This window comes from Pempheris klunzingeri, chromosome 3 (assembly GCF_042242105.1).
Source record: "Pempheris klunzingeri isolate RE-2024b chromosome 3, fPemKlu1.hap1, whole genome shotgun sequence".
Taxonomy (NCBI): domain Eukaryota; kingdom Metazoa; phylum Chordata; class Actinopteri; order Acropomatiformes; family Pempheridae; genus Pempheris; species Pempheris klunzingeri.
Genome location: NC_092014.1, coordinates 4,494,961 through 4,516,311, shown reverse-complemented (window position 1 = coordinate 4,516,311; position 21,351 = coordinate 4,494,961). Strand labels below are relative to the sequence as shown.

At 41.3% G+C, this 21,351-nt stretch overlaps 2 protein-coding genes across 3 annotated transcripts; one reads left to right on the top strand and one right to left on the bottom strand.

Annotated features, from left to right (window-relative positions):
* Positions 1–5,409: 5,409 nt before the first annotated feature.
* Positions 5,410–8,952, top strand: LOC139225499 (protein CutA homolog). 2 transcript variants are annotated; one of them, XM_070856313.1, is made up of 7 exons: positions 5,414–5,470; positions 6,078–6,144; positions 6,302–6,450; positions 6,672–6,731; positions 6,938–6,983; positions 8,126–8,175; positions 8,375–8,952. In XM_070856313.1, exons 2-7 carry the CDS (start codon positions 6,082–6,084, stop codon positions 8,472–8,474), a joined length of 468 nt encoding a protein of 155 aa, XP_070712414.1. In that variant the 5' UTR covers positions 5,414–5,470; positions 6,078–6,081; the 3' UTR covers positions 8,475–8,952. The 2 variants fall into 2 exon arrangements, with proteins under 2 accessions (XP_070712419.1, XP_070712414.1); XM_070856318.1 differs by lacking the exon at positions 6,078–6,144 and having other exon boundaries at positions 5,410–5,470.
* Positions 8,953–10,679: 1,727 nt separating this feature from the next.
* LOC139225486 (somatostatin receptor type 5) lies at positions 10,680–13,279 on the bottom strand. Its single transcript, XM_070856306.1, has 2 exons — positions 12,497–13,279; positions 10,680–11,399 (listed from the first exon to the last, which is right to left on the bottom strand). The coding sequence occupies exons 1-2, from the start codon at positions 13,277–13,279 to the stop codon at positions 10,680–10,682; spliced, it is 1,503 nt and encodes a 500-aa protein (XP_070712407.1).
* Positions 13,280–21,351: the final 8,072 nt, after the last annotated feature.

The window sequence follows — 21,351 nt, the reverse complement described above, 5'->3', positions numbered from 1 at the left end:
TGTTTCATTAGTGGTGGTTGAGTCTTCATTGTTGTCTTATCTTAACCAAAGTGGCAGTTCTCCTCGTCAAATGTGTTTGACCTGATTAATTTGAATTAACTTGATAATACATCAACAAATTCAGCCCCAGTATTTATAGAGGGGTTCTGAATCCACAAGAATCACAAGCAGACTTTTTCAGTTTTGCAAAATGAATGCTTTATTCTTATTCTGAAATGTCCATGCATCATTTAACAATTTAAACCATCCTCTTAGTGATACTGTTTTTTTGTCTCTTAACACATTTTTGGTTGTTTGTTTGTACTGTGTGTCCTCTGTGACTCATCCCAACATTCCCATGTTCTTGCTGCGGTGGACTTTCCTCCTAGACGTCAGCTCTTTACTACTGATGGACACATTTAAACAGAAAGAAGGAAGATCAGACTGAAGGAAATTAATTGTAATGAATTTATAGAGAAATAAATTCAAAACATTAAATACATACGTTAACATAATAATGTTTATTTCACTCAAACAAAATAGAAGAATAAAATGAGGAAAACATACTACAAGGCATACTTCATACTCATTTGGATCTGTATTGACTTGACTTGACAGTGGAAGTGGAAAACAACATTAAAAACAAATAACATAGCGACATATTAATGTTTATAAAGTAGTGTGATCATGTAGAGAGTTACCCGTATTACTCAACAGGTCAGACATATATGTGTTGAGTCCAGAACTGTTTAGCAGTGTGCACTATTTTTTGTTGCTGGCCTGTTTAAACCATTTATCTCCAATATGTCAAAGAAAGAAAAATTGCCCCGTCCTCAGCTTTTTTTTTCAAACTTGAAAAGTCCACATATAGTAATTTAATTCAAGATTTTACGAAATCTTGCTCAACATCTTGGCTGGTGGGCTAAAAAACACTGTGTGATCGGATGAGTGACTAGTCACCTATGAAAAGCTTCATATTCAAGGTCAAGGCTGGAGGTCAAAGAGTTAATCAGCAGACAACATGTATGCCCCCCATCCTTAATCCGTGGATACAAATTAAATAAGCAGATAAGTGCAGGAATAAGTGCGATGGAGGGAGAGAGGGAGAGATGGGCTAATTGCTGTGGATTTTTAGTCCTCCAAGGTATTGTCTCCCAGACCGTGCTGTTACAGAGGTGAACTTCTCTCTTCTCTCATCTGGTGGGTGAACGAGACAGGTCCCAAGGCGCTCCTTCCACTTCAGAAGTCAGTGTTAATGGGGGCAGAGGAGAGCAGAGGGAGAGAAAGACAGGAGCTCAATCAAGAGTTATTTTACTCTTTGCATTACCATCAGCTTTTTTTTCTTTCCCAATCTCCCTGTTGGAGATTGTTTCCGTCACTGTTGTTTCTGACTGTGTCTCTGGTTTGTGTTGGCTGGTACTCACAGTGTGGACGATACTGAGCTGTCGCACCAGTCCAAGAACACCAGCCCACACAGAGCCAACCTTGTCTTCAGTCACCTGTTTGTCATTATTCTGTGTTAGTTTATTTACAGTTAACGTATCATAGTTCAAGTAGCAAGCTTCCTGTACGTGTCCTATAGGCTCACGAGGTGGGAGCAGTTATTTTCATCTCCATTGGATCAAGATGTGCAATGAAATGAAAAGCAAATCATTTTCAATTCATTAAATCATTTTCTGCATGGACCGTGTTGGTGACTGACAGTTGGAGCGCTTCTTAGGCTTAGTTGGACATGAAACTCTCATCATTGAATCATCGGTAAAAAGCACCTGTGGTGATAAAACTCAACAATACAAGCTTGTTTAAGCTTAAGTAGAGAGGTTAACTATGGCTCCCTGTAGGAAACATCCCAGCTGGCAAACCTACAAATTGGTTGTTTGTGCGCTAGTGATGGATAGAAGCTGATAGTTACTGATAAAACGAACAATTTTGGATGCATTTGGTTTGAACAGTTGTTTTGTTCCCAAAGACAAAATGTTTTAAATTCATTTCTTCTTCTCCATAGCAATGGTGGCCAAGGGTATTGTTGTATTTTCAAGTTACTGGCCATGCCAATTCCATTTCCACACCATCTAGTGCCACTGTCAAGTCAAAATTTCCACTTCATTAAATGCTTTGGGGGGTTTAGTGACACCCTCTTCTTTCCTCTAACACCACTATTACGCCAGGCTTCAACCTCAGAAATTTGAGGTTCAGATATCTAATGGGCAGAAGAATAATGAAAATGAGTGCATAAATGCTGCCCAGAGGATGAACCATTTCCATTTTAGTCTGTGAACTAGTGCCTCCCTCTGACCAAAACGTCAATGTGGCACAGATGAATCTTTTAAAACAGGTCTTTTGATTAGTCAGTTCTACATGTGCATGAATACATTCATGCTGCAGTGAGATACAATGTTTGTAGGATATACCAAAGGGCTCACTGGTGATTCAAATGAGCTTTGCATTTGATTTTAGTTTTGCAAGATTTTGCAATTTGTGGCATCTGAAAAGTGACATTGATGTATTATCTCATGGAGCATAACACCAGGTACGTTTCTCACAGCGCATCAGTCTTCCATAAAGTCTGTGTTACAACCAAGAGACTCATGTTCAAGCTCCTGTGTCTCAAATATCATCCATGCTAAAGGGTCCTTGAGCCAAACATTGAATCCTGACCAGATTCACTGATCTGTCCGCTGACAATAACCTCTGACCTTGTTGCAGACGGGGAAATGTAGAAAGACTCTCCCCACCAGTATTATGTGGTTATGTAATAAAAGGGCCAGATTACAATATTATTAAAAGCAAGTCAAACATGATATACCTTAATGAATCAGCATGACTTTATTTGCTTTACAGGCACAAGAGAATAAAATGATAATGACTTACCCCTGTGGAGAGATCTAGTCATTACAGCAGCCAGTAGCTACAGGAGCCAATAAAGAACGTAAAAGCTTGTAAAGCAGGTAAACTGCATTTCTCTTGCGACCTTGTATTGTCGGATGACAACATAGCTGAACCTTGAACCATCAAACCAGGCCTTTGAGTCAAGGGCTTAGCCCATATATGGTGCCGTATTGTTAATGGAAAGCTTTTTTTAACCCTTACATGAGCAACTCTGCAGCCATACAACCACTTTGAGTTGCACAGTAGGCAAAACTGATGGGAACGCTTGCATGTCACCCCTCACTACCAGGTATGTCACATCATGTGGCACGAGGACAGTCGGGTGGTGAGCTATGAGAATGCACGGACGCTTTTCAGACAGCAGAGAGCTAAAAAGAAGGAAAGATGAATCCAGGATAAAAAAGAAACAGGTCTAATGACGTGCAATATGCACCCTGCCGTGCTGGTAAAGCTTTATAGGATCTGTAGTAATTTTGAAGGATAACAAATGTATAGTTCTTAAACTTTGTTTAAATCATGATGTGCTGTAGTGAAAAAAAATGATTAACATGTTAATAAAATAAAACATGTTGATGAAAGAAACCCTCAGTGAGAGAGATGTCATGCAATATGATACAGAAATGAGTAGAACAGTGGATAACTGAGATATGGTGCAGGGACTTTTGCTCTCTATGGGCATCACATAGCCTGTAATGAAACAGCAGAAAAATATTCTTCAGCACATGCTCAAATGATCCTGACTTGGACTTCTTAGCTACATATTAGAAATGTCCTTTGGTTGAGGTCCCCCACTTCTTCTTCTTCTTCTCTCTCTCTCTTTTTGTTCCTATCTCTCTCTCTCTCTCTCGTTGGAAGGGCCAGCTGAGCCTGATTAGGATGCAGAGGAGGAAGGCTCTGCTGCAAATTGAAAACATATTGATTCTCCTCATGCTTGGAGGGAGAGGGGGCGAGAGACAGAGGGAGAGAAGGGAAAAGACAGGGGGGAGAAGGGAGCGTGAGAGAGAGCGGGATAAGGTGAGGGAGAAGGGGGGGAGGAAAAAAGGAGGATGAAATCTGGTGAGAAAAAACAGAGAGGGCAAGGTAAAGGTAGCTGCCCAGTGCCAGCAGCAACTTGTGTGGATGTCTGGCCTCTGTCACACACGCAAACACACACATGCATGTTTTCATATAGTAAGATAACATCCCATGGGTTGTGTGTGTGTGTGTGTGTGGGGGGAGTATGTGGTTGCCATGACAACGGGGTCAGGGCAGTGGTTTTGCATTTCTGTGTGAGTGTGTGTGTGTGTGCATCGTCTACATGTGAGCGCATGCTGTCATGTCCAGCTGTGGTGGGGAGAGGCCGCTGGATGCCGATGAGAGAGGACAGCGCATAAGACGTACAGATGTGCTGACTGCACAGTTTCCATGGGAACAAGCCCCCCCACCCCCACCCCCCCTCCCACCACCACAACCAACGTATCCCTCCTCCTCCCATCTCTCCTCATTGCTCTTGCAAAAGCTTGACAAGCTCCGCTAATACGTCTCGCTGCGTCTTTATGTGTCCAGGCATTCCTGGTAAAGCTCTCACATCCACTACAGCTCAATCTATCTTGTTCTGAGTGCAAGTGGAACAGCCTCTAAGTGTGTGTGTGTGTGTGTGTGTTTGTGTGCATATTAGTATGTGTGACATGCTTGTCTCATTCTTTAATCAAGGATGAGGGCGAGGAGAGGAGAGTGTGAGGAAGGTGGTGGATGCTATCAAACAAAGTGGCTTTCTGTCTTGTGCACACACACACACACACACACACACACACACGGGGCAAGCATTATTTGTGTGCACACACACAATCACAGTCGTTGCTGGTACCAAAGCTGATCATAAAGTAAATTCTTGTCTTGTCTGCTGTTAAAAAGCTGCCATCATATGGTTATCCACTGCCACTGCATATTTGATAAGTCTGAAATGTTGGGGTGCATGCATTACCTTATATTATCTTACATGTGCACATAATTACTGCCATATATCAGGCTCCTTTGAGTCCTACATGACCATTTAAATTCTTGCAGAGAAAGCCAAAATGATCAGCAACCATTTCCCCATAAAATAGGCTCGTTGATTAAAGAGAACCATGTCTTTAATGAATGCAACATCTAGATGATTTAGAAGGGGAAAATAAATCTGAAGCATAAAAACTGTACACAAAAATGCTCCATTTGTGAACTATCAAACTCATGCCTCCATGCATTAAACCATCTATTTTAGGATGTTGGAAAAGCTCTGGAGGGTCTACCACTGTGTTGCACTCATGTGTATTTTGCCCTGCACGTTGCCGCCCTCTAGTTGACAAGTGGTGAAGACAAATCACCAAAAGCTGCAAGATCAAGTCAGCTGGTGGTGATGTTTTCCCTGCAGTCTCAGCAAAAAAAAAAAAATTTGTATTGTAAGTTTGTATTTTTATTTCTAGTTACATTAGTTTTTATATTAACATCCACTGAAACATTGGGGTTATTTTTTTTTTGCCCGATGCTGATTTACGACAGTTTCACAAACAGACCACCGTCACACTTTACGGTAGCGTGTGCTCCTCTCCAAGCAGAGCCTAACTGAGGCAGCTGTGACCAGGTAAGTTTTCATTTAAGGCACCCACAACAGCTGCTGCTGCATTTTCAGCCACATTATGTGACATTTCTAGTCAGTTTGTCCAGAAGTGTTGCCCCTTTGTTAAAGTACAAACAGCTGACGTTGACGTTAACGTTGCTGCTAGCACGCACCCATGCTAACATTGTTGACATATTAGCTAAACACAAAGTTAAAGCAAAAAAAAAACACTCCAGCTTTGAGTGTGCAGCGGCAGTCCTTACACTTTAAACATGCATGCACAAAGAGAAAGAGACAAATGAGGTACAATTTAAAGGCTTAAGTTATTTACAATAACGTCATATGCAGTGATGCTAAATGCTACTAAATGCTATGGATGTGTTGGCTGGCTAACTGTTGAATCTGACAAAATGTGAAATTAAACTTAAGCTCACTGACATACTCTCATACACTTTTATATGATCAACTGCATAAGATCAATACTTTTAAGATGAGACAAAGTGCCCATGATGTGAATAAGTTATGGTAATTATGGAGACACTATCTAAATGTTCTTCTTGGCTGTGTTTCAGTGAGGCTAAATGCTTTGAATGTGTTGGCTGGCTCACTGTTTTGTCTTTGACCTGCTCAGGCTAATGCGCATTGGACTGCCCAGTGCAGAAACCCTGCAAGGTGGATCTCTGAAAGCTTTGGTGGTGGTGAGTGTGTGTTTCCTCCATGCTGCATGTTTGCTTAACTCTGTGCCTTCATTTAATGAACCACAATCAGGATATATTGTTACCCTGTTGCTGGTTGGGTTTCATCCTCTTCCTCATCTCCCTGTCCTCCTCCTCCTCCTCCTCCTCCTCCTCCCAGACGGTGCTCCTGAGTGTGTTTATGTTCCAGCTGCTGAGGACTGTTGGACTGAGGGCGTTTTCCATGGCATCTGAGACGTACACGTCTGGCACACACTCTGCCGCCTTTGTCACTTGTCCCAACGACACGGTGGCGAAAGACTTGGCCAGGTGTTAACAATCATAAACATCTTCATGAGAAATGTTTTTACAAAGATTATAGTATATAAGAAAATGTATCCTCAGGGTCTCCTCCCTCTGTTACTGTTGTTTTCTGTTTGTTTAGAAATCAACCTGCAGGACAAATGCAGATCTCTCTCTCCACCATTCAGCAAACGGGATTCTTTCCAGTGCTTTCATACATAATAATCTTACTTTCCTCTATCTCACAGGGGTATTGTGGAAAGGAAGCTAGCAGCGTGCGTCAACATTGTCCCAGCAATCACATCTGTGTAAGTTTTGAGGCGGCTGCCTTTCAGTGTCATGCTAGACTGAGTTGACTGTGTTTCCAACACGTTCAGGCTGTTTTAGCTGTAAGAGAAATCATAAGAGAAGGGCTTTCATCAGTTATTTAGTAGTATTTTATAAACCGATAAATGAGGATGACTCTCTAGGCGTTATTAGTCGATCAAATCTGTATTTTGTCTTGTTCCTTCAGATATGAATGGCAGGGTAAGATCGAAGAGGACAATGAGGTGCTGCTGGTGAGTGTTCACTAAGTATTGTGATGTTTTAGGATGTGTCAAATTTTACTTTAATAATATTTCTACACCATGTGGTAAATCACTGCCACTATTACTTTAACTACTCTTAACTGCTGCAGCTGCACCCGCAACCATTGCTGTTGCTTCTTTTACTTCTGCCACGCTTACTACCAGTATAGTACAAACTACTTCAGGTAGATTTAGCTCTACAACCAGCACTTAGACCGCAGTATTGTTGGGATTTTAATATCATTATTAATGCAATACTGTTTACTGACATTAGTCGACAATACTCCATGGTCTAATTTCTGTAAATGCAATTTACATATGATTCACCAGTACACATGCTTTGTATATAACATACATATAATTCATCAGTTTCATAAATAATGAAAATAATCAAGGAATGAGACAAGGTACAAGTCTGAACGTTCAATCTCTTCATTACCAATCAACTCTAGAAAAGAGACTATAGAGATTAGCTGTCAGTGGAGCATTTGGTATCTGTCCCTAGTTATTTAGTCACTGTTTGAATGAGTCAGCACAAAAGCACACATTCTCAGTGGCAGTATGTCGTGAATGTGCCTGCAGAGACAGGATTACTGGCACTGCCGCTCTTTGTGCTTTAACTTTGCACATTCCTGGCTAGACTTCAATCACTGATGTCAAAGCAGGTTATTCGCATTTGGCAACATGACATTTGATGTGCACTGTAAGAGAAAGTATAGCAAGATGATCCTTAATTTAAAGTGCTTCAAGTTACTTCACCATGTCACATCTTTAAATCTGAGCACTTCACAAAGACAAAATTCAGGATCCAACTACATGATATTCACGTCTCGTCAACTGTAATGGTCACTACGTCGGATTAGGCAAATATGGTGCCATAAAATTTCTTCTACAGACATATTCTCATATTCGGACCCGTGAACAATGTTAGCTAGTGCTCTTTCATGCCCCTACATCAATAGGGGATTAAGCAGGAGGGGCTCGAGAGAGGATTCCAGGATCAGGAATGTTAAAAACCACCTTTTTTTTTCTTTTTTTGTTATCAAAAAACATGCAGGATAAAACGACAAAAATGTCTCATCGAGTGTCTGACAGTGTCGATCAAGCTGACCCAGTGTCTCTCTCCTTTATAGATGATTAAAACAAGAAGTTCCAAGGTGCCCGCTTTGGCTGAATATGTCCGGTAAGTTTATTTCTTAATACAGTAAATTTGGTCCAACCTAACTCTTGCAGGAGGACTGTGCTGATCATTTGCTCCATTACATGCCGTGACTCATGCAGGCAAAGAGTTTGGCTTTTATTCCTGCTGTGTTTTGTTTTTTTGTGTGTGTGTGCCTGTCTATGCACTCATTTGGCTCATAGCTGCTCGTTGTTCTCTCCAGCTCTAACCACCCTTATGAGGTAGCCGAGGTCATCAGCCTGCCTATTGACCAGGGCAACCCGCCCTACCTCAAGTGGATAGGAGAAGTTGTTCCTGAGTAAGGACGGAGAGAAGGTTGAGTGGATCACTGAATTAATGGATGGATATAAACATGAATCTGAAAAAATGTGAAATTAAACTTGCGCTCAAAGACATATTCAGTACTAAGAAACACTATCTCATTGATATCATCAGCTGCAGAAGACCAATACTTTTAAGATGAGACAAAGTGCCCATGATGTGAATAAGTTAAGATAATTATTAAGACATTATCTAAATGTTCTTCTTTGCTATGTTTCAGACATCATTTGAGTCATAATCATGTCCTCTCTAGTACGTTTACCTCTAGAGGGCAGCCTTGGTCCGTCATTTTCAAAGTTAGCCAGGTATAAACTCCAGTGCCACAGCTTTGACTTGTTTGAACCTGCCACTAAAATGTTTTAAGTGAACAGACATCGGTTAGATTCCCAATTTATTTTGTAAAAAAAGAAAAAGCAGTTTGCAATAAAGTGGAGGAGTATTTTTTATTGGTTTTAAGTCTTTCTTGGTGAACAAAATACAAAATACATAATGACAAATGTGGCAAGAGATACGTGCATGTCAAGAACATATTACATACTGTATACATGTACACACTATGTACATTAGTTCAAATGACATGAAACATGCACCAAAGGTCAAAAATATTTATATGTCAATATCATCTGTAAACATTTATTTAGCACACTCTCAACACATTACACGTGGCTTTAGTGCCAAAGCTCCGACACCAGAATACAATACCGTAATGCAAACACTGCACCCGTGGTCATAGACGACAAAGTGAGAAAAAAGCAAAAATTGTGTGGCAAGTTAACCTGCTCATCTGGGATATGACTTACATCTATGGCACCTGAAATATAGAGTTCACAATACACTACAAAAGACGTTCCTACTATTTCGACCATCATAACCGATCCGTCTTCTTCACATTGAGTCTATCAACATGGTGTGGAACAATGAGCATGGAGCACAGAATCCTACAAGAAAAGATCTTTGCTAAGAATGACACTGAATATAAAATATCTTAATGTGTTCAAATGAATTATCTCGTACGATCTCCTACATGTTTCTTTTATGATTTAATAAGTTGACACATCTGATCGTTTGTCCTCTGCACAGTCATATCTGACAGCAGACAGACACACTGAAACAAACCCTGCACACTGGAATCCAGTTTAGTATGACTCACACTTCCAGTACACTTTAAACCTGCTTCTTCTCAAGACCGGTTGTGCATCTTTTTGGGCTATTGGCACTATTTGAATGTGTTATTGCACATCTCAGTTAATAAGCTAAAGTAAGTGGTTGTCAGTTAACCTTAACAGGAGAAAAGAAATGATCTGCTCAGATGAAGTGCAGTGACTGACCTGTTTTTAGTCGTGTACATGATGGAGCTCAACAGAAGCACTAAACGACAGGCTAATGTCTAATGTGTTGTGAAAACAGTACAATTGACCTTCGTGGGCTGTTTTTAAAAGCCAAAGCAGTAAAACTAAAAAGTAAACATTGTTTGACTTTTTTTTTTTCCATCTCACAATGGGTCATTATTTCTGTTATCTCCCACTGAGATATGATTTATTCAGTGCATTAGGCATTTCAGAACAAGACGTTCCTGATTTTTGAAAACATGACGGTGATCTTCAACATAACATCAACAACATAACAATTGATAAATATAAAAAAGCAGTAGATCACTTAGTTAAAGGGACTCGAGCCCCCACCACCCATATATACAGGGTATCGATCTTTGATAACCACCTCTGTGTAAAATCCATTCTTTAGTCAGTTTAAAGGGACCATAACAGTTGGCAAAACAGTCGCACTCTTGAGATCAAGACTAGAAATCAAGACAAAAAGTGAAGAAAGATCCGTCTTGACCATACCAGTGTTTTTGCAAGTCTTTCTGCAACAGTAATTGCACATCATATTCATAACACTCGCAGCCAAGTGTATTAGATATTTAAATGTGCTCTTTGTTCTTTCATCCAGTTGTTCTTTTGTATTTTGGCAAAGTGACAGCATTTTCACATTCTCAAGTCTTGGCAAAAATAATTGCATTGATATATTTCAGGCTATTACATTATTTCAGCCGGGAAAAAAAAGATCCGACCCCAACTGACCCAATCTGTAGTTGTTTTTTAGTATTTACAGCAGCTTCAGTTACCTTTTGTGAAACACTTGAAATGGCATTTACCAAAATCCACCGAAGTATATATCGACCTCCGCTACAGATAGCTGATTTCAAGCACAGAGTTTTTGTCTTGGAATTCTCCGGGTCGTGACCTGCTGTTGCTACTTTTACTGGCCGTGGAGGACGCTGCTCCAGCAGGGTCAAAGCCTGGGCCATTCCCAGCCATGTCTCCGTGTTTGGCACTCTGACCAGACTGCTCCGACTCCGACTTCTGCACGACCTGTTGTCTTGAGCCCTCTCTTACGCCGCTGTGGTTTCCATTTTGTGATGTTTTGCATATTTCGCTCATCTGTATGCCCCCCTCTGCTCCATTGATTTCCTCCTCTTCTCCTTTTTCACCGCAGTCTTTCCTGTGCACGTTGATGACTCCTTCACTTTTTCGTGCTTGGAGCACAATGCCGCCCCACTCCTCTGTCGGGCGCTGTACCTCCGTGCCGGCCCTGTCGTTGTTCTTCACCCTACGTGAAGTGACGCACAGGGCCTTCCTGAAGCCTCTCTTGAAGTTGTCAGATAGGAATCCGTACAGTATGGGGTTGGCACAGCTGTTCGCATATGACAGCACAACAACAAAAACGTAGAGCCCCCGGAAGTCCCTCGGCAGGACCACAAGAAGGTTGACGATATTCAGAGCATAGAATGGTAACCAGCAAAGGACAAACACTGCAACTACGACAACCACCATCCTGGTGATTTTACGCTCCGACTTCCTGCGCCGAGACGATGTAGCCTGTGCCCGTTTTCCAACACTTCGCACCTTTGAAAAAAAGATATAAAGAACTTTTACTTGTCTTATTTAAGCACACAGATTTACTATTAAAGGGTCCCCTAAATCAAAAACAGGTGCTGAGGCTCTGAGGTGTCCCCACCTGAGACTTTGATTTGTTCAGGTGAGTAACTTTGAACCACTTAATGACAGTCATGTCTGTGGATCGAGCAAATACAGAATTCTTCCTGGAAATAGACTTTGCAGTTTTTCTAGTTTTTCAGTGATTTAGAATAAACAGAAGAAATTCGATTCTTGAAATTCACTGTGGTGTAAAAGCTGCAATATCACATCAAATATGGTATGATACATGCTTTTTGTTGATTAGGATAAACTAGACCATAAAATATTAGAATGGCTCGTAGAGCAAGACTTTTTTTTTGAGTAAATGATTTTTTAGAAGTTCAAAGCTACTTAATGAAAAAAAAAGAAAAGTAAATTTCTGACTAATAAAACAAGTGTGTAATTATTGCTTCAGTACAAGCGCTTTAAAACATCATTCACAATCCCAACATGTGCAGTTTGTGATGAATGTTGTGCAGTAGAGGGCTTTTCTGCACAATATTTGTATACAAATATACAACGATCATTATTGTAAAAATATCTTTGACTTAGAAATAATGTAATACAACAGAGTTGCAAAGAAGGAGGAATTATTTTGGACATTGATGGTTTTAGAGGTAAAAGTCAAATTAATTTTCCCTTTACGATGTTACATGAAGCACAGTTGAAGCATTTCTACAGCTAATTCAACAACAAAACATTTTTGAATTCGTTACCCGGTCTAATTTGCATCACTGACTGGTTTCTTCTCCACAGCAAGTGACTGCGGTTCATGGGTAATGTAGTATTTTGAGCTATCCAACTGACAAAACCTGATTTCTCAGAAGTGAGGTTGAAATAATTAAAAGTGGAGGTCAGGTCATAGCAGAAAAATAATCATTACATTTTCCAGAAGAGCCCTGTGGTCCTGTGTACTGCAACACTGCGGATATTGTTCTTAAAAAATGAAATGGAAACACAGAATAGGGGAAAACAACTTTGTCTTAACAAATCAAAGCATATCTGCGTTACTATAAAGGCTTTACCTTGATGACAATCAGCAGGTAGCACAAGCAGATGACCAGCAGGGGGCAGAAGAAGCCCATGGTGCACGTATACACGATAAAAGACGTCTTCCACACTTCTGCTGGCTCAGGCCACACGATACTGCAGTTCCCATCATCCTTCAGCACGTCGGCAAACACCACCACCGGCAGCACCACCACAAAGGACCCTGCCCAAACTGTGGCACTGATGGCCTTGGCTACTCGTGGGCGACGCCACCAGAAGGAGCGGATCGGGTGCACCACAGCCAGGTAGCGGTCCACTGACATCACAGTCAGGCAGAAGATGCTGGTAAACTGGTTGATGGCGTCCACTGTCATGACCACACGGCACATTAGAGAGCCAAAGGGCCAAGAGAGCAAAGCGTTCTGCACCGCCAAGAAGGGCAGGCCCAGCATGAAGAGCTCGTCTGCAATGGCTAAGTTGAGGATGTAGATGTTGGTGACCGACTCGTTCTTGGTGTAGTTGACAATAACGTGGATGACCAGCGTGTTGCCCACGAGGCCAACAACACACACTATCCCGTAGATAAGAGGGATGAAGATGCCAGCCAATCCTGGGAGGGATCCGGGTTCCAATGCGGTGCAGTTCTGACAGGTGCTGTTTAAGAGGAAAGAGCCGTTGCTCTGGGTGAAGTCGAGAAGCGATTCAGGAGAGGACGGGAGCAGGAAATGGGGGTAGGGTTGAATAGAGTTGTTGCTCCAGGTAGCTGTAGGGGCTTCCTGAGGCCGCAGGGAAACCTCGGTGGCTTGGATGAGCTCCATGGTGGTGTTATGGAATATGAGGCGACCGAAGTGGATAGGATCCCATCAGGGACAGGTCAAGGGTCCTACAAGGCAAAGCAAAGTTAGTCAGTAGAGCACATTTCATGCAAAAAGGCATTTTGGTAAGTGCACTTATTGGCTTTATGGCCAAAGATTGCATGACGAGACTGATACTACTCTGTGAATCAAGCAGGGGGATGCAGCCAGGAGGCAATTAGCTTAGCTTAGCATAAAGAAAGAAGAAGTTTAGTATGGCTCCATATGAGCCATACTAAACCACAATGAGCTGTATCTTGTTCAATCAATTTGGTGGACTTTTTGGTGGTTTTTCTCGCTTTGCTGGCAAGACGGACGGTGTAAATAAGCCCATTAACCAAAATGTATGTTTGAAAATGTAATGTTTAAAATGTTTGGTCCAATCTCGAACCAGTGGCTTGTAGAATACTAAGCTACTAATCAACAACGAACCTGCTTCCACCACAACAAAAACAAGCCAGCACCGGAACAAAAACACAACATATTTAGTTCTATTAGTACAGCACTTGCTTATGAAGCCATCCTGGCTTCTTAATAACTACCATGCTACACGCAAGCACACCCTCATCCCTCACAGCGATGGCTAATAATTGATGCTGTGTTCGGAACAAAATGCATTGACCTATGGAGAAAAACAACAGAAGGCATGTCCTCTACAACCTTGACTTAAATGCGTTAATGATAATAATGAGGATAATTGAAAGAGAAGAAGTGTAGGTTTTAATACTGCAGCAAATATAAATGGAAGAAAGTAGATATTGGTTTTGTTTCAAACTAAAGGTCAGCTAAGAAAAAAACCCCGTCAAAGTCATCGTCTCTGTTTAAACACATGTTGAAATGAATCTGCCTCATTTCTCCTGTGAGATGTATATTTTTCTTTGTAGGCTGAATGTAGGAACCAGTAGCCGGAGGTCAGGGCCTCAATTACTAAATGTAAATGCCAGAGGACAGTATATACTGTGCAGCTGTGAGATGACTTGAGCCACTTAATACTTGCGAGAATGATATGATATGGGAGAACAGACACTCACATAATCCCATATATATATATATAATATTAGTTTTTGTTCGGTAAGGCAATTTGTATTTTGACAAAAACGTCACCGCAGTCTGAAAAATCAAAGCGCCCCAGGACACGTTAACCTCACGCTGTATCAAAACCACACATCACTTTGTGTACGTTGTGCAATTTAGACACTGAAAATGAACTAACAAGCTTGTTCTGCAGAGTGATTAAGTTACATGTCATACATTTGACGATGTCCACCCTACTTATAAGACACATATTTGTGTGCATACCAAAAGAAGGGTTAAAACCTTTTTTTCTGTAATAATGTAATGTAATAATTACTCTAACCCAGTAGAGTGATATGTGGGATGCTAAATCTATGAGGATATTACTAATGTACAGTCTTCTATTCATAGAATGGGTGAATATATAGTAATTAAATCCATTTTGAGTCAATCTGATGCATTTCAAACAATCTCTAAAAATGCAAACCTAACCTACTACTAACAACGTGTAGTTTAATTATCTTTTTTAATGACCACACTTGTAGAAAATACTGTTTTAAATTGAAATTGAAAACTTTATCTTAAAACAACACCCACTAAATAAATACACACAAGAAAAAACATTTTCAGAATGCATAAATAAATCTAAAAATGCAAAGCATGCTGTGGATTTCTGCGCCTCATCATCATTAAATGCCCTGATTTACACACACACACTCTCTTACACATCAGAGAGCACACACACACACACACACACACACACAAAAGAACACTTCCCTTTGTGCTCCTGATTTCCAGGTTGTGCAGCACAACACTCTGCCTCTCTAATCTCTGACACACACAATAAGAGCGATCAGACAATCTTTCTTCCCAGAATGCATCACCTCTTTTGTCGACCATCCTATGGTCGGCTTTAAAAAAAAAAAGAAACAACTTCCTGAAGGATGTTGCTATGGTGATTAAAGGTCGAGACAGGGCCCAAAGGCCCGGGACAGAGCAAATGAAAGACACAAGCGAGAGAGTGAAAATGAATGCTGATTGAAGATCCTCTTCACACTCACACACAAAGGCAACAATGACATTTAATGAGCAATGTGTGTGAGTGCACGTGTGTGTGATGCATGTGTGTAGGTTTAGACACACTGAATGTCCAAAATGAGACAAGCCTGGTGAAAAACCCTGCAGACTGTGTGTTGCTTTCATCTCATTCATCTCACTAACCTCCTTCCAGTTTGGGTTCGGGGGGCAGACACCCTCTCTACATTCAAGAGTAGAGTAAAAACCTTCCTTTTTGATAAGGCTTATATTTAAGGGCTGGCTCAGGCCTTAGACCAGCCCCTAGTTATGATGCTACAGGCTCAGACTGCCGGGGGACTCCTATGGTGCACTGATCTCTCAGGTTCCTGTGGATCCTGTGGATCCTGGTCCTGGCCCTGCTGATGTGGTTCTCTGGTTCCTGTGGATCCTGGTCCTGGTTCTGCTGATGTGGTTCCCTGGTTCCTATGGATCCTGGTCCTGGTCCTGCTGATGTGGTTCTCCATCAGCCTTCACTGTGGTGCTCCCAGAGGTTTCTCTTTTCCCACTGGGTTTTTTGAGTTTTTCCTTCCCGAAGAAGGAGGGTCATAAAGGGCAGGTGATGCCTCGGACTGATCCACCGGATTGTTTATTTGTTTATTTCAGTGAACTTTGTAAAGCACTATGAGACACTCTGTTGTGATATTGGGCTATACAAATAAATTGAATTGAATTGAATTGAATTGAACTATCCTTAAGTCAGAAGTCAGATCGGTATGGGGACGTGGTGGGAAGGGGGCAGAATCCATTCCTCCCTGCCACGGTGTCTGCAGAAATATTACCACTTTAGCCCATCAAAGTCAAAAAATGTTCCAATTTTACATAATGGTGTATTTATGCTTGGTTACCCGACACCTCACCAGTTATTTTCTCTTCTCAGCCCTGTTACAGAGGAGGTCAGGCACCCATTCATTCATCGACACCAACATGTTACAAATGTGTTCATCTGAATAATCTTCTTAAGTGGAAGATATTTCAACCACTTCTCCCTCGGTGTTTGTAACTATTTCAACCATTTGTCTTCGTGTCTTTATTCATGTCCATTACTTAAAACTGTTCAGACTTGCTAAATAGTTTTCATGCACTCTCACTTAGAACATAGTTCAGGTGTCACTACGGACTAAATGTGTGGATATATACAGTATTTTTCTTCATTATATTAGTATACTGCATAATTTTTCTATGTACCCCATGACAGCTGCAGAAATACCCCACTGACTGACAAGAAATCACTGACTTCAAGGATATATTTTTAGTGGAGCGATCCTTTAACCACGTTTAAGTTTCCACATTGCAACGTCTTCTCTGTTTTACAGAAAATAAACCATAAAACGGCCACCACTTCTGTCAAGCACGTCGAGCCACCGAGTGTATATTGAGCTTTAACAGGGCACATTTCCTGGACCAATAAGCCTCTCACACAGTTAAAGGAGCTCTCATACAGAGACGGTAAACATGTACATCTCTCAACCACGCAGCCTTTGAATACATTTGAAAGCAGTCAGCACTGTAATATTGACAGTATTGTTGACTCTGCGCATATGAGAGGCCTCTTCATGATTACATGGTTGATGCTGGGGGTGACGAGCTGCCTCCTCCTCACCGAGCCCTCTATTGATGCCTGTGTAATAAGCTCATAATTATTCGAGCCAGAGCTTAGTACAAACAACCTGCTGGTGTGGTCGAAAGACAACAAGGTCACCATTAAAACAAATGCTTGTCTGGAAAACATTTAGCGAAATGAATTCATGCTGATTGCTCAGATAGCCAATCATTACTATAACCTTTAATAAGTGGATTTTAGGGCATCTCCAATGCTTTTACACTCTATCTGGATTGTAATTAAAAGTTGGTCCCTTTTGTAGACCTTTTTTTTTGACATTGAGAATGAATTTGCATAACATTTTAGCAAATATTTTGTAGCAGTTAAGTGCTTTGCCTCCACATTGTTAATTTTACTGAGCTGCCATTAATACAGAGCCCGGGGGAATTGATCATTTACAGAGATCTCTCCGCTTTTTACCTCACGTGCTACACACAGGCAGGCAATATCGCTTTTTAACAGAGCAGGATGTACAGGAAATTCATTTGTTGAAAACATAAAAAAGTCATCCCCTGACTTTTCCGATAGCGCCACCATGAGGTTGTGCTTTCATGTAAATTTAGGAACAGATATGCATGGACGAAATATCCTAATCTATCTATCTATCTGTCTATCTATCATCTGTCTATCTATCTATCTATTGCCACATGGTGTACTGTACATGGCTAATAACATTATCATTGTATGTTAGCGTGCTGATGTGAGCATTTAGCTCAAGTGCAGCTTCACAGAACTGATATCATGGCTGTAAATAACACCATAAAGTTACAAATTGCTGTACAAAAAAGACATTATGTAAAATTGTGGGAAAATGCTAATCAGGGTAAATGTGCATTAGGTTGCTTGTAAAAATGAAGCTGCTTGAATGAAGTCCATCAATAGGTCCATCACGTCACAGATGCATTAGAGTATAGCCTTGATGCCTTTACAAAAACACATGCATGGCGCCACACACACACACACACACACACACACATGCAGACAGAGGAGTCCTCTATTTGTATTTAGATGTGACTTTGTCCAAAATGAGATGCCCTTTTCAGAAACACAGTGGACTAATGATGTGTACGTATTGGTCATTCAGCTGACAGATAATCGACAACAATGATTTTTTTTTGTGTGGGTGGGTGGGGGGTGTTCTGAATGATTCTTCTTCAGAACAAGAAGGTTTAAGTGAAACAGAGATACATCAGCTAATTGGCAATCCATCAGGCTTATTCCCCCACGGGAGTCTACTTCCTCTGCTGCTGTTCAATTAACAGATTTGCAGGGCTGGATCAGGTCTACATCGCCGCCGCGTCGCTGCCTCCACGCTTTTCATTACAAAGACTGACAAGAGCCCACAGATTAGCCCGAGTTTGATCAATACTCCTACAGCCTCGTCATGCACTGCAGCCGCGCAAACGCGATTGCATTCACAGAACGCTTTTGAATGTGGCTTCCCAAACCACGCATGTGCACACAAGCAAAGATGCACGTGCTGTAAGAAAAGTGGAGTTTTAGGAAGGTAAAATCGGTTTTGTACTGGATACGTTTGAGTGTATTTATGTTGTGTTAACGTTAGCCACAATCAACTCCTCTTCCCACACAGTGTGCAAGTACACGCGTAGTCCTAACAAACGCATGTAATTACAGGCCAGATTGGCCGCATGAAAGGAAAAGAATAAAAAGCCTTGAAAGCTGCATTAGAGTGGATGTTTGCCATTTCAATAAAAAGCTCCCGTGTTTCCCCAAAACAGACAGAGAGGCAGTCAGACGGTTCAAGAGAGGTTAAATTATTTTTCTTTATCTGACTGCTCTCCATTCGTTCAAGCAGCAACACTTCACTAACATGTGAACTGATGAAAAGAAGGCAACATTTAAGTCAGTGGATATGCTATATGTGCTCTGGATGTTGAGTGCAGAGCGTTTTACATGAGTTATCGTTCAAAACTTTCTTCTCATCATTTTAAAACCGCTCTCCTGTCCTCCCTCCCTTTCCTCCTTTCCTCTCCTCCCCTCTCCCATCTGTTTTGTTTCCTCTCCTCATGCCATCTACTTTCTCCTTTCTTGCATCATCTCCTCTTTCAACTCTCGTCAGTTGTAGTTTACTCTCTTCTTCTGTCTGTGACTCCTCTCCTCTCCCTTTTCATTTCACCTCGTCTTTACACTCCTGTCCTCTCAATGAACCTTTTTTTTTTTTTCATTTTCGCATTTTCTCACGTCCGTCTCTCCATTCCCTCCATTGTTTGTCCATTAATTGTAGAAATACTCAGTTACAAGTAAAAATACTATATTTCAAGTGTTAAAGGAGTATATTGACATTAGTTACATGCCACCACTGCTTGCCACAAGTTGTGTCCTTGGTGTGGACATGTGAGCAGTTCAAGCTAAGAGAGATTTCCTTCCCTCATGTCATCTCTTCTCTCCTTCTTGCATTACGCCATCTCTGCTCTCGACTCACAGTTTCCTCTCCTCTTGTTTTCTCTCTTTTCTCCCCTCTGTTCGTGACTCTTTTCTAATCTTCTCTCCTTTCCCCTTTCCTTCCGTCTCCTCGTCTCCTCTCACTGCACAAGAGGCTGCACAAGAAGGCCGGCTCTGTCCACGGTTGCCCCCTCGACCCAGAGGAGGTGGTGAGAGAGAGGAAGATGATGGCAAAGCAATCATCCATGAGATGGAACGACTCCCACCCCATACAGACACACTGAAGCGCTGGAGAGCTCCTTCAGCGACAGACTCCTCCACCCTCAGTGTGTGAAGGAGCGATATTGCAGGTCCTTCCTTCTGGCAGCAGTCGGCCAATGTGCCTCACTTTTTAATATCTCCCCCTTCTTTTTTATATCCCCCTCCTGTATATTGATTCTATTTCTATGTTTCCTCTGTCTAAACTTTGTTTGTATCTCCTCCTGACTGCTTTAACGTTGTACATTTCCCTGTCATGGGACTGATAAAGGAATATCTTCTCTCCTCTTCTCTTCTCTTATCTTATCTTATTGCACATGTCCATCTGTTCAGTGTCTCCTCTGGTTGTCCATTCCAGTGGTTCCCAAATGTTTTAGCTAGTGATCCCTCGAAACAAATGAAGAGAAAAACATCTCAACACCATTCTCCAAATGAATAAACCAACACCAGTTTGAGTACACAATTAAAAAAAAGAAAAGAAAAAGAAACACGATCTAGCACTTGCACAATACTTGCGACCCCTGGTTACATGTTACGGCCTTGGTGTGCTGACTTCTCCTTCTCAGGTTGTTTCGTTGGAGGGATTTTTTTCAGTATCCAGTATTTTACAAGAGAGAAGCTAAAATTAGATCCAAGAAAATCAAAGCAAAAAGAACAAACAGAAAATAGGCTTATATCTGAGTTTTGTGATACCTTTAATCACAGTTTTGGGAACTCTCTCTATTCTCTGTTCTCATATTTCCCCTTTCTTCTTTTTCTGTGGTGCATTTCTCAGGCTAACTTTAAATTTCTTATTCTCAGATAAGCGCATAGTTTGCCTTTATGTGCAAGTGCATCTGTCTGTGTCTGTGTAAGTAGAGAAAACATCCTGACAGAGCCGGTGATTAACAAGTTCTACTAAATACTGAAGGATCTTTGTGTCCACTGACAGTTTAAACAGAAAGATTATGCACAATTACAGTGAGACAGGAAGATTTAAAACAAGAGAGGTCCTTGTCTGCCGAGGTGTTACTATAATGGCATGCACACCATGATGCAAATTAGATTAAAAAGAATATGGTGTGTGAATTTATGGACTCGAATTGTCTCACCTGAGCTTAACTGTTTTGATAAGGCAACGACAAGAGGAAATATTTTACTGAGTAACTGATAAACTTCTAAGTACTAACGTCTCCTGTTATAAACTTATAAAACACCTCGTGTTTAATCGTCAGTGAGAAGGATAAAAGAAAAAAACTGATAACACTCTGAGCACCGAAGACAGATAACACTACACAGCGAAACCATTATTATAACTGCATGACAGACAGACAGACAGACAGACAGACTCACCACAGTCCACGCACACTAGCCAGCTTTTCCACGGGAGCCGCATCGTTAGAGTCCATATGAGGTTGAATGATCTTCAATCTGTGGCGCTGCGGAGCTCCGTCTGTGAGCACAGGGATGAGAGAGCAGCCTCCACCCCCAGAGCACACCCCCACCACCCCACCCAACACACACACACACACACACACACACACACACACGCGTGCAGTTATTATGGTTATGGTGTTATCAACCAGTTCGTTATTAAAGGCTATATGATCAATTCATAGATCCACTTTTCCCTCCATGCCTCTGATATTAGAATTGGGTTCATCAATAAAATTAATAGGAATCCAGTTTTTAACATTTCATAGCA